The sequence below is a fragment of the Saccostrea cucullata genome, unplaced genomic scaffold, assembly GCF_032062105.1.
Source record: "Saccostrea cucullata isolate Sc308-1 unplaced genomic scaffold, CSIRO_AGI_Scuc_v1 ctg5902, whole genome shotgun sequence".
NCBI classification, from domain to species: Eukaryota; Metazoa; Mollusca; class Bivalvia; order Ostreida; family Ostreidae; genus Saccostrea; species Saccostrea cuccullata.
In genome coordinates, this window is record NW_026939830.1 from 95 (window position 1) to 13,489 (window position 13,395).

Genomic DNA, 13,395 nt, shown 5'->3' on the forward strand with positions numbered 1-13,395 from the left:
GCGTTCAAAACATGACTCGGAACGTTTCATCCAAAAGGAAAATTTTACCACTTCAATGCGCTTCATTGTAATCAGGATAGACTTTCAAAGTTGGCAGAATTAGAACAGTGTTTACAAGAAGGTGAATTATCAAAAACTCTCAAGATAGTGACAGAAGAAAAGTCAGCATTGCAGCACAGAAATAAGATTCTTAAAATCGCTGATTGGCATGGGTGGGATACGGTCCATGAATATCTGGATGACTTTAAATAAATCAGGGGCTCGTTTCACAAAACTATCTTAAGATTTGTCCTAAGACAGATCTTAAGACAATCTTAAGATCTGACTTACGACAATCATAAGATTTGTCACTGCTGTTTCACAAAACTGTCTTAAGTAGCTGAAATCTTAAGACAAGTCTTAAGATATATCTCGTGTCACAAAGTTATAGAGAATGTTATAAAAGACAAATTAAAACAAAATATTAATAATTCTTGTTCTAAGTTAAGTTTTCTTCAAATACATATATGTATATATATTTTTAATGTTGTAAATAAAAGTTTTCTTAAATATTGTAAAGGAGTTTTTGATCGAAAATAAAATGTTAATTTTCTTAATACATTTACAGTTTTCACATTTTTGGAGGGGGGGGGGGTCGGAGTGGAAGCAATAATGCTGATTTGTGAAGTTATATGTGTGAAAAAAAATTAAAATTTTTCTGTTAAAAAGTATTTTAAAAATGCGTTTGTTTGTTCAAAAATAAATATGAATTCTGTTTAAGAAAATTTATTTAAATTTACTTTAAATTTGATCCACCACCGCATTTGCCTTTGAATACAAGTAATGAATGGTGTTCGAATGCATTCATCTGTGACCACAAAACGGGTACAAAGTCCGTGCGCTCGGAAAGAATTCTACAAAGAAAATGGCTCTGAAAAGAAGCCCAAATTTCAGTTCGGCCGAAATCACCGTGTTAACGGACGAAGTGGAGATAAGAAAAGACATTCTCTTTTCCAAACAAAATTCTACAGTTTCCAATTCGTTGAAGAAGGAAACATGGAACGAAATAGCTACAAAGGTAAATGCTGTAAATGTGTCAGACCACATCAGGTTCGGAGAAGAAATGAAAAAAAAATGGACCTGCTTAAGCAGCGAAAGCAGAAAAAAACTAGCTTTGAAAAGAAGAGAACAGAAAAAGACAGGGGGGATCCTTGCCATCTGAGGCTATCCTGCGACCAATAGATGAGAAAATCGAGGGGATCATCGGGGAAACATCCATTTCGGGAGTTGAGGGGGGCATTGACGTTTTAGAGGCAGAGACGGTACGGGAAACGCCAACTAGCGGGAGCACAGATGTTATAAATGGTATGTGTAAGACTGATACAAGTTCAACTTTCCGGTAAAAAAAAAGGGGGGGGGTCTACAAGTATTTATCTACATGTATTTAATCAATCCTGTTAATGGTGAAAAGTAAAAAGCATGTTATGTTTTGTAAAAATAAAAGTTAAATAGCTTACGTAAAATTTCTTACAAAGGTACCAGAGGATACATAGAGCGAATATTCTCTCTACTGTAAGAAAAGTCGTATGCAATATTGAGGAATGATTTTTGTGTGATATTTTTTGATTTGTTAATTTTTCATAAGATTATTTAATAATCCACATGAAATTTGAAATTAAGATAAAATAACAAAATTAAGGTTTTAATATTCTTTAAGAACAAAAAGTTTTGTGATTTTGTTTACAAAAATTTCGTATTCTTGGTTGTAAGATATGAATTTTGTTTACAGAAAAAAGACTTGCCGAAGAAGAGCCAGCAAAGAAACGAATGAAGAAATTTTCTAATCCCTGTAATGATGCCCTCACATTAAAACTTGTTGAAGCAGAGGAAGAGAGGCTATGTGTGGGAAAAAAAAGAGGTTAGAAATTGAGGAAAAACGATTTAAAATCAAAGAACGGCGACTTGAAATTGCAGAGCAGCAACTACACGCAGTTACAACGTGAACAACATACGCTTCACCTCTGTCAGCTTGGAATAGTTTCCAATGCTACAGTGACAGTCAGTAGCCTTTCTGATAATAAATAAAACGTATTGTAATGTGTTCAATTTACTACTTGTTATTCATTTTTGTTGGTCATTACAATCACAAGATACAGAACAGATGTTTCATTTTCCTTTTATGAAAGTTACCAATATTTCATGAAAATTAAATCACATTCACTAACAGTTGGGTAATATACAAATGGACAAAATATTTCTAATAAAAATTACTGTATAGTTGGTACCGAATCTATGCTTTACTATAATACAGAAATTGAAAACGTCACAACATTTCTCGAAAACACAAACAATTTTTGTTTGTGGCACAACTTAAAATCTAGAAAGAATCAATCGTTGGCGGATCTCGGCCCCGTCATTGTTGGGTCCTTGGTAGACGTAGTTGTCTGGTGGATTAAGATATGCTCCAGGGTTTTGTGCTTGTGGTACCGAAACATTGTGATCAGTGCACAAGTTGTGCAGAACAACACAAGCAGTTACAATTTTACATGCTCTTGCTGGATGAAAAAGTAGCGTTCCACCAGAATGATCAATGCACAGAAAGCGCAATTTTAAGCACACCGAAGCTTCTTTCAATAGGGTTTCTCGTCTTAGCATGCGCATCGTTGTAGGCTAATTCACGGTGATTGCTTGGGTTGAGCACTGGAGTCATCAGATACTTTTTCAGAGGGTATGCACTGTCCCCAAGCAACCAACCTCTTCTGATACCCCCATTTTCAAAAAGATCACTTAATGATGAATTTGTCCACACAAAAGCATCGTGTGATGACCCAGGACATCTGACAACTATGTTTGTAAATTTTGTACTAGAATCACAGACTGCCATAACATTAATAGAATGAAAATTTTTCCTGTTCACAAACAGATGCTCGTCATTTTTCGGGGCTTTAATTGGTACATGAGTTCCATCTATTGCTCCAATGACATTAGGGAAATTTGTAATGCGGGAAAAGCCAAGTATGGTGTTATTGATACTTCTGTCATCGAGTGGAAATTTAATATAATCAGAACATACGTGTACTAGAGCTGATGATACAGCCTTAATTACTCTTGAAACAATACCATGGAGATCCCCAGTGACAGTTTGAAAATTCCCACTGGCATAAAACCTGAGCGCCACCATGATTTGCAGTGATGTAGGAAGAGCATGAGACCTGCTAGTAGCATGCGCTAGATTAGCATTAAGCTCTGCACATAATCTCAAAATGAAATGGCGTTGAAGGCGGAACCTATCAATAATATCAGCATCAGGCATATAGTCCAATGGGTTATTCCTATCTCTAAATATTCGTTGTCTTCTTAAGTTCCTTCTGTTTTGGGCCAAAATATAGGCGGCCGCCATGTTAACTTTGGTCTTAAGACAAGTATCTGGTTGTCTTAAGATTAAGATAGATCTTAAGATTATCATAAGATATGAGAGTTTTGTGAAACAGCTATGGTACAATCTTAGGATAATTTTCGGTCTTAAGACAGATCTTAGTCGTAAGATAGCTTTGTGAAACGGGCCCCAGGTTTTCAGATTAATGAAGAAAAATCTCAATTTAGTCCCGTTGCAATTATTACTTGGCTAGGTTTTATATGAAATTTACAAGACGGGTTATTGGAAGTACCGGTGGAAAAGATTACTGAAGTTCGGTCAGATATTGTTTCGATTTCAGGAAATTTAGGACAGGTCAGTGCACGCATGGTGGCTTCTGTTGTAGGCAAGGTCATTGCTTTGAAACCGTCGTTAGGGATTATCTGTCAATTGATGACGAGGCATTTAAGCATGGCATTGTGTTTTCGAGCCGACTGGGATAATGTATTCACATTGTCACGTGACTGTATTTATGAATTGGATTTCTGGTTGACAAATTTGTGGGCGTTACCTCCTAGACGAATAACAAATGCTGAAAATAGTTTACCTGAAAAAATCGTATTTTCACATGCAAGTTCTTTTGCTTGTGCCGGATTTTCTATTGAACATGATAGCAAAATTGTGCATTATATGTGGAACGATTTCGAAAAAAGTCTAAAGAGATGGGCGTGCCATTCTGTTATAATTGGCGTTCAAAACATGACTCGGAACGTTTCATCCAAAAGGAAAATTTTACCACTTCAATGCGCTTCATTGTAATCAGGATAGACTTTCAAAGTTGGCAGAATTAGAACAGTGTTTACAAGAAGGTGAATTATCGAAAACTCTCAAGATAATGACAGAAGAAAAGTCAGCATTGCAGCACAGAAATAAGATTCTTAAAATCGCTGATTGGCATGGGTGGGATACGGTCCATGAATATCTGGATGACTTTAAATAAATCAGGTTTTCAGATTAATGAAGAAAAATCTCAATTTAATCCCGTTGCAATTATTACTTGGCTAGGTTTTATATGAAATTTACAAGACGGGTTATTGGAAGTACCGGTGGAAAAGATTACTGAAGTTCGGTCAGATATTGTTTCGATTTCAGGAAATTTAGGACAGGTCAGTGCACGCATGGTGGCTTCTGTTGTAGGCAAGGTCATTGCTTTGAAACCGTCGTTAGGGATTATCTGTCAATTGATGACGAGGCATTTAAGCATGGCATTGTGTTTTCGAGCCGATTGGGATAATGTATTCACATTGTCACGTGACTGTATTTATGAATTGGATTTCTGGTTGACAAATTTGTGGGCGTTACCTCCTAGACGAATAACAAATGCTTAAAATAGTTTACCTGAAAAAATCGTATTTTCACATGCAAGTTCTTTTGCTTGTGCCGGATTTTCTATTGAATATGATAGCAAAATTGTGCATTATATGTGGAACGATTTCGAAAAAAAGTCGAAGTTCTACTTGGAGAGAGATTAAAACAATTTGTGTTAACATTGAAACTTTACGTAATTATTTTTCAGGAAAGTTGGTTAAAGTTTACACAAATAATCAAAATGCGCTGACTATTCTATGTAAGGGAAGCATGAAGTTCGAGCTGCATAAGCCAGCTTTGAATCTGTTCGGATTGTGTGTAAAAAAAAAATTCTGTACGATTAGAAATTGAATGGATTCCACGAAATTTGGATGTTTATGCAGATCACTTGAGCAACATATTTGATTTTGAGGATTGGGGAGTATCTGATAATATAATCAATTATTTTAATTAGAAACGGGGCGAATTCACTTGTGACTTATTTGCTGATTGTAAAAATCACAAAACAGAATTTTTTTCCCCTAGATATTGGTCTCCAGGAACTGCTGGGTAAGATGCATTTGTTCAAGACTGGGCAGGGGAAAATTGCTGGATTGTTCCTCCTCTTGTTTTAATTTGCAGAGTAGTTTATTATTATTTACAATTTTGTAAAGGATTTGATACTTTAGTTATTCCGAAATGGAAATCGGCGCTGTTTTCGCCAGTAATTTGGGAGGAAAAAACTAAAAGATTCAAGCACTTTATTAAAGATTACATTCAATACAAGGAACCGCATAATTTTTTCAATGCAGGTTCAGATACAAATAGCATTTTCGCTTTGAAGACGTTTTCAGGTAATTTTTTGGTTTTAAAAGTAGTTTTAGATAAAATATGCCACAAAATTGGTAACATGATAAAGCGCATTATACCAGTTATGGTCGCAAAATAGATAAGAGCACCATGTGCATTACTGCTATTTGAGTAAACATATAATATGCACCATGTGCAAATTCTAGAAATACACAAGCACCATGTGCATAATGTAAATTATAGAAAACATGCACCATGTGCGAGATCATGCATAAAAATACATCATGCACCATGTGCGAGATCATGCATAAAAATAAAAAATGCACCATGTGCAAAAATAATCATTAATATTAAATGCGCATATTGTATACAGTGTATAAGAGATCTAGAAGATTGAAAAATGTAAAAAAAAAATAAAATAATAATAATAACTAGAGCAAAGCTCGTTGCAAAGCAACGAGTAGGTCTTCCGTCCTGTTTGACCGGAAGTAACTTTGATTTTTTTTAAAAATGAGTATCGACGTTCTAAAATGGTTGAAATTCATCCAAATATATTTTAATTTTTGCAAAATTAAGCAATTTTTTGCTACTTCTGGTTTGACCGGAAGTGACGTTGACGGACGGATATTTAAGTTTTATGCTTCCAGTGACATTTATTACCCAAAAACATGTCAGGAACGGCAAAAATATGCATTTTCTGACTACTTCCGGTTTGACCTGAAGTGACGTCGCCGGACGTATTTTGACGACCCCAATGGATTAAGCTTGGAATTTCAAACAACATATTATTACAAATTGAAAAAATACTTTTTGAGTATATTATGGAAAAACTTTCTTATATCTGCACAGGTCCTTAATTTTAGGGGCCAGCCCCTTATCCTTTATATGTTTCAAAAAAGCATGATATTCTTCACAACTTTTGTTCTATATGTCTTTTCAAAATATTAACAAGAAAAAAGATATTGTAGAAAAAGTGCTAAAAAATTCTAAATTCCCGATAGGTCTTTTTCCGGGCCATAGCAAGCGCCGACGTGCGAAAAAATGAAATACTTAGCATATCTATAGATTAAGGTATCATACCTGAAAGTTTCAATTCTATCTAAAGCCATTTACTTAGAAATGCGGACAACCTGACCCTTCAAAAATCGTAAAATCGACAATATCTCCAAACCGGAAGTGACGTCATCAAATCGAAAAAATATGTATCAGGTTCAAGTAATGTTACATAAGTCCTGAAAGTTTCATGGAAATCGATCGAGCCGTTTTCGAGAAATCGAGTGCACAAAATCGGTAAGAAAAAAAAATGTCACAGGATCATTATTTACTATGTTTACTATGGTTTAATTTGCGCATGCGTCATTTCTTTCATTCATCCATTCATGGGTTGTAAGTTCATGACCTCTGATGTCATACGGTGAGAATGGAATGCGTATGGGTGTGTTTGACTGGTTTTTCTAGTCACTGCGCATGGCTGGCGCGAATTTTATTAACCCTTGCATGAAATAATATTTTTATTCACATCGTATGAAAACCCTCGCAGAGACAGACGTTACGGGTGACTTACATCAATGTAACCTATCCTAAATAAATAGGAATGTATAAATTCTGTCTACATGGTAAGTTATTTTAATTAAACTATTTTATAACCAGTAAATTAAATTATGAATTAAATAATGATATAAATCTCAGTTAAAATATTTAATGTGTGAATGAACGGTACGTAAGGTATTCATATTTATTGTAGACCACCATTGATGATATATACCATATTGCTATTATTCCACTTGAAGTGAAGAATCGTAATTAAAATATAATTGAACAATTTATCTGAGCTGTTTGTGTTTTGGAGAAATACGAATTCACGTATTGTGACTTTAATAAGAAAAGTTACGCCCTATGACAAGAATAATAATATAGAAGAAAAAAAGTGAAAAAGAAACCGAAGAATAACAAGAAGGTCTTCCGCTGAAGACGGAAGACCTTAATAATAATAAAACGTGAAGTATTTATGAACTGAATGTGTAAAAATTCATTAAATGTATTGATTCATTAATAGGAATACAAGAAGTTTTGGACAGAGATTCGACAAATGGAAAAGGTAAAATCACTTTCTGCAGCTGTATCAGAAATTCCTCGTATCATCAGAAGAGGTGAAAGTGAGAAATGTAACAAATTATACGATGCTTATTTCCAGAAGTTAAAAAAATGTTGCGCGGGAAATGGTGTTTCTTATCTACCGGCGTCTGTGAGTACAGTGACAGATTTTCTAAGTAGTCTTGTGCAACAAGCTGTGTCCGAATCTGTGCTTTCTGCGTATTTCTATAGTATTAAGTTGAAACATGATGCTAACATTTGTACGAATCCATGTGAGACGAAAATACTGCAGATGATTATGGAAGGAGGGAAGAGAATAATTTGCAAACCTGTTCAGAAAAAAGAACCGATAACTCCAGAAATCTTAGAGAAAATTGTAAATAATTATGGTAATGACAGTGTTAAAAAAGATTTGTCTTGTGTTAGAATTTGTACGATGTTCTTGGTTGCTTTTGTAGGATTTTAAAGATTCAATGAACTTTCAAATTTGAGGGTCAAGAATGTGAATTTTCATGATTTGTATATGTCATTACACATTGAAAAAATGCAAAATAGATGTATATAGAAGGGAAAACGATGTTCTTATATCATGCACAGGAAATAAAACATGTCCCTTTTTTTTGGATGAAACACTATTAAATGTTAACAGGTCTTGCTGAAAAAACCAGGAGATTATATATTTCGGTCTATTCGTTTTTTCAAGTCTGTTAAAGGTTATATCTTAAGTTCTATTAACAAACCTACTTCATACACAAGAGCACGTGAAATTTTATTTGAAGTGTTGTCATCTATTGGATTAGATTGTAAAAAGTTTGGTTTGCACAGTTTATGCTGTGGGGGTGCTACTTCAGCAGCCTCCAATGATGTCAATGAAAGGTTACTGAAGATACATGGCAGGTGGAAGTCAAATTTATCTAGAGACACCTATATTAAAGATTCAGTTGTAAACCAATTGAAAGTTACAAAAAAATCTAAGCACATTATACAGTTATGGAATGGGCACGAGAGAAATAGCAAATTTATGGTTCCCCGAGGGAGGAAACTATTTCCCGAGTCGGCGAAGCCGCCGAGAGAAATAGTTTTCTGCCGAGGTGAACCATAAATTTGCTATTTCTCGAGTTCACATTCCATAACTGTTTTATAATACCGAAACAATCATAGGCGATTCAACTTTCTTTTTTCCAAATATTCCCACAATTAAAAAAAACATTGTACAGGCATAATTACACATGCATGCGGTTTAACAGATTGTATGATAAGTAATGCATCGTGTCCTAAAACAATTAAATTATTTCTAAAAAGTATTTTCACTGACATTTTGAAGAATTATCGTTGTCTTCATTTTGCTAGAATTCAAGTGTGAAATTTTTTGACGTCATAGTTACATTGCTAATAACATGACGTCACAGACTCGAGATTCCTTGAACGCTCCTCTCACTGAACACTTTGATTGGTTAAAATTATGAAGGAGTAGTCCCAGGGAGTGGCTCTGATTTTCCAGGGAGTAGTCTTCAGATGAGGGAAATAGTCTCTTCTCCGGGAAATAGGCAGTTTTATGGTATTACTTTTATATAGAGTAATTACAGTAGAGGTACAATAAAATTTGTTATTTCTTGTTTATATATATAGTAAGGTACATCGTGTATTAAGAACATTTTGTGTAAAAAATGGACGATATACAAATGGAATCTTCTGTAGATGATTTAGAATTGGCATGTATCTTGAGATTTATGTATATATTGAAAATAAAGAGCTAACGAGCAGCATCCTGTTTACGACACATTATTTAGCACTTGATTTATATTCGAACGAACGAAGTGAGGCAGAATATAAAGTTGGTCAGTACATGATAATTTATGTGGGAGTGATCATTTTCCAATCATAATTAAAGTAAATAAGCCTGAAAAAATAGTTCAATTCAAAACTGGAAACTAAACAAGGTTGATTGGAAGCAATTTAAAACCTTGTGCTTACAAAATATTTTGGGCTGAGAAGTTTGAAAACAATCCTGATCCAATTCAAAAATTTACTGAAATATTATAAAATACGCAAATAAATGCATACCTTAAACCTCCACAAATTCTACTAGAATTAGAAAAAAAAACCATGGTTTACAGAAGAGTGTAATGATGCTATTAAAGCTCGCAAAAAGGCAGAAAGACAGTTTAATAGAATACCAACATCACCGAATTTAAGCAATTTCCGTATTTGTATTAATTCAAAGCAAAAGCTCGAAAAACTATAAATTTTAATAAAAGAAAATCTTAGAAAAAGTTCGAGTCCAACCTTAGTTCGCATACTCCTATCAATAAGGTTTAGAACGCAATAAGGAAAAGGTCCTGGAAGACATCAACATCTGAAGGTTGGAAATCAAATTATTACGCAGAAAATACAAGTATCCAATGAAATAGCTAATACAATTTCTAAAAATTCCTCCACAAATAATGTGAGCCCTAAATTTAGTGAACATAAAAATCTCAAGAAAATAAAACGTTAGATTTTACATCTGAAAACAATTATACTTATGTGCAGCCGTAGTTGTCGCGTGTTCGAAAATAGGGTTACGTGATTTGTTGGTATAAATAGCAGTTCGCAGGGTTGGGCCTTTATCTAAAATCGCTCGGTTCTTTGAATATCAAGTTGTTAGGCAGTAAGGTACACTGTGTATTAAGAACATTTTGTGTAGAAAAAGAACGATATACAAATGGAATCTTCTGACTTGGTCTATCGAACGAAGAGGCTGTATCTTTGTTTAGTTCATCGTTAAACAAGGCTTTAGAGAAACAGAATTCAGTTATTGTGAACTCTAATACAACGCTCACTGAGAAATTGGCCAGTTCTGCGAAGAGCGTTTCGCGCGTGCCCGACGCTCCGTTTGCATTCAAACACGAGGGACACAAAATTCATTTTGGATATAATCAGGATAGACTTTCAAATCTGACAGAATTAGGACAGTGTTTGCAAGAAGGTGAATTATCAAAAGCTCTAAAGATAGTGACAGAAGAAGACTCAGCATTGCAGGACAGAAATAAGATTCTTAAAATCGTTGATCGGCATGGGTGGGACACGGTCCATGAATATCTGGATGACTTTAAATAAATCAGGTTTTCAGATTAATGAAGAAAAATCTCAAGTTACTCCCTTTGCAAATATTACTTGGGTAGGTTTTATATGGAATTCACAAGACGAGTTACTGGAAGTACCGGTGGAAAAGATTACTAAAGTCCGGTCAGATATTGTTTCTATTTTAGGAAATGTAGGACAGGTCAGTGCACGCATGGTGGCTTCTGTTGTAGGCAACGTCATTGCTTTGAAACCGTTGTTAGGGAATATCTGTCAATTGATGACGAGGCATTTAAGCATGGCATTGTGTTTTCGAGCCGATTGGGATAATGTATTCACATTGTCACGTGACTGTATTTATGAATTGGATTTCTGGTTGACAAATTTGTGGGCGTTACCTTCTAGACGAATAACAAATGCTGAAAATAGTTTACCGGAAAATTCGTATTTTCACATGCAAGTTCTTTTGCTGGTGCCGGATTTTCTATTGAACATGATAGCAAAATTGTGCATTATATGTGGAACGATTTCAAAAAAAGTCGAAGTTCTACTTGGAGAGAGATTAAAACAATTTGTGCTATCATTGAAACTTTACGTAATTATTTTTTCAGGAAAGTTGGTCAAAGTTTACACAGATAATCAAAATGCATTGACAATACTATGTAAGGGAAGCATGAAGTTCGAGCTGCATCAGCTACATGTAGCTTTGAATCTGTTTGGATTGTATGTAAAAAAAATTCTATACGATTAGAAATTGAATGGATTCCACGAAATTTGAATGTTTATGCAGATCACTTGAGCAAAGTATTTGATTTTGATGATTGGGGAGTATCTGATAATATAATCAATTATTTTAATAAGAAACGGGGCGAATTCACCTGTGACTTATTTGCTGATTGTAAAAATCACAAAACAGAATTTTTTTCTCTAGATATTGCTATCCTGGAACTGCTGGGGTAGATGCATTTGTTCAAGACTGGGCAGGGGAAAATTGCTGGATTGTTCCTCCTCTTGTTTTAATTTGCAGAGTAGTTCATTATTATTTACAATTTTGTAAAGGATTTGATACTTTAGTTATTCCGAAATGGAAATCGGCGCTGTTTTGGCCAGTAATTTGGGAGGAAAAAAGTAAAAGATTCAAGCACTTTATTAAAGATTACATTGAATACAAGGAACTGCATAATTTTTTCATAGCAGGTTCAGATACAAATGGCATTTTCGCTTTGAAGAAGTTTTCGGGTAATGTTTTGGTTTTAAAAGTAGATTTTAGATAAAATGTGCCACAAAATTGGTAACATGATCAAGCGCATATTATACCAGTTATGGTCGCAAAATAGATATATATATATATATATATATATATATATATATATATATATATATATATATATATCAGAAGTCCATGAATTCACAGTGGTCGGTATAGTTGTATAGTAAAAATAATTAAAAAGAAAACACGAAGACAACAAAGTAAAGCATTAGCGCTTTCATTTAAAAATCTTCAGATGCTTTACAATCAAGTTTTTTAACTGTCACATAGTAACGCCTTCTATGACGTCATAATTAGCGGAACGTAATACAGTCTCTATGACGTAATTCTCCCAGCAGTTATTACGGGAAAGTCAAACAATGCTATTTAGCTTTGGTTTTAAAGTAGTAATAAAGTGTTTTTCTTTTTCTCTTCGTTGGATTTGGTTTCCGGACATCTTATAGAACGGGAAAACGGTAAATTGTCTCTTCCCGCATATATCTAAATGTTCACTAAGCTTAATTTGTCTGTATTGCGGGTTATTAATATGCTGTTTTGGACTCTTATCCGAGCTCTCAGAGTAGTACTAGTTTCTCCGATGTAAAATTCGTTACAACCCGGGCATGTTATGACATAAATTAGGTTCTTAGTTTCACAGGACATGTCAGCATTTACAGTGAAATTTCGGCCCCAGAAGTTGTAGCTGGTTCCCTCCAAAATATAGTCGCAGGTACCGCATCTCGGGTCATTGCATTTAGTTACGGAACAATTCTTTTCCTTGAAACTGGATGTGCACAGAATTCTTTTTAAATTTTTAGCCTGGCGTTTGCTATTTATAAATTGAACATTTCGGTAAATTGCGTTTGTGTTCTCATCCTCCTTTAGTATCAGGTTTAATTGTTTTACCACTGGTGTTAGGTTTTGGTTTCGTGGATTGTGGGTATGAACAAAAGGTATAATTTGTTTTTCCTCCCGATTGTCACGTGTCGTAAGTAGTTGTGTTCTTTCATAAGACTTAGCCTTTTTTATACCATCATCCACTAGTCGTATAGGGTATTTACGTTTCACAAGAAAAGATTTTAATTCCTCTAGTCGTAAATCCCTTGTGCTTTCCTCACTTACTATGGTGCAAACTCTTCTTGCCAGATTATAGGGTATCGCTCTTTTAGTATGGCTTGGATGACATGAGCCGAAGTGTAAATACTGATGTGTATCGGTGGCTTTGTAGTATATATCAGTAGTTATCCTTGTGTTCTTTTTCTCCACTAACACATCAAGAAATGGTAATTTTTCTTCATTCATCTCTAAAGTGAATTGAATATTGGAGTTTAACCCGTTTAGTATTTTGTGAAATTGCGTTAATTTCTCCATGTCGCCGTGCCAAATAATGAAGCAATCGTCCAGAAATCTTTTCCAGTTTGTTTCTATCAAATCAGACCCGAGATGCGGTACCTGCGACTATATTTTGGAGGGAACCAGCTACAACTTCTGGGGCCGA

At 34.6% G+C, this 13,395-nt stretch overlaps 1 protein-coding gene and 1 pseudogene across 1 annotated transcript; one reads left to right on the forward strand and one right to left on the reverse strand.

Moving 5' to 3' along the window:
• Positions 1 to 836: 836 nt before the first annotated feature.
• LOC134254092 (myb/SANT-like DNA-binding domain-containing protein 4) lies at positions 837 to 2,064 on the forward strand (annotated as a pseudogene).
• A 502-nt stretch (positions 2,065 to 2,566) lies between these two features.
• On the reverse strand, positions 2,567 to 3,379 carry LOC134254088 (putative nuclease HARBI1). The gene has a single exon (XM_062736648.1). It carries the CDS (start codon positions 3,377 to 3,379, stop codon positions 2,567 to 2,569), a length of 813 nt encoding a protein of 270 aa, XP_062592632.1.
• Positions 3,380 to 13,395: the final 10,016 nt, after the last annotated feature.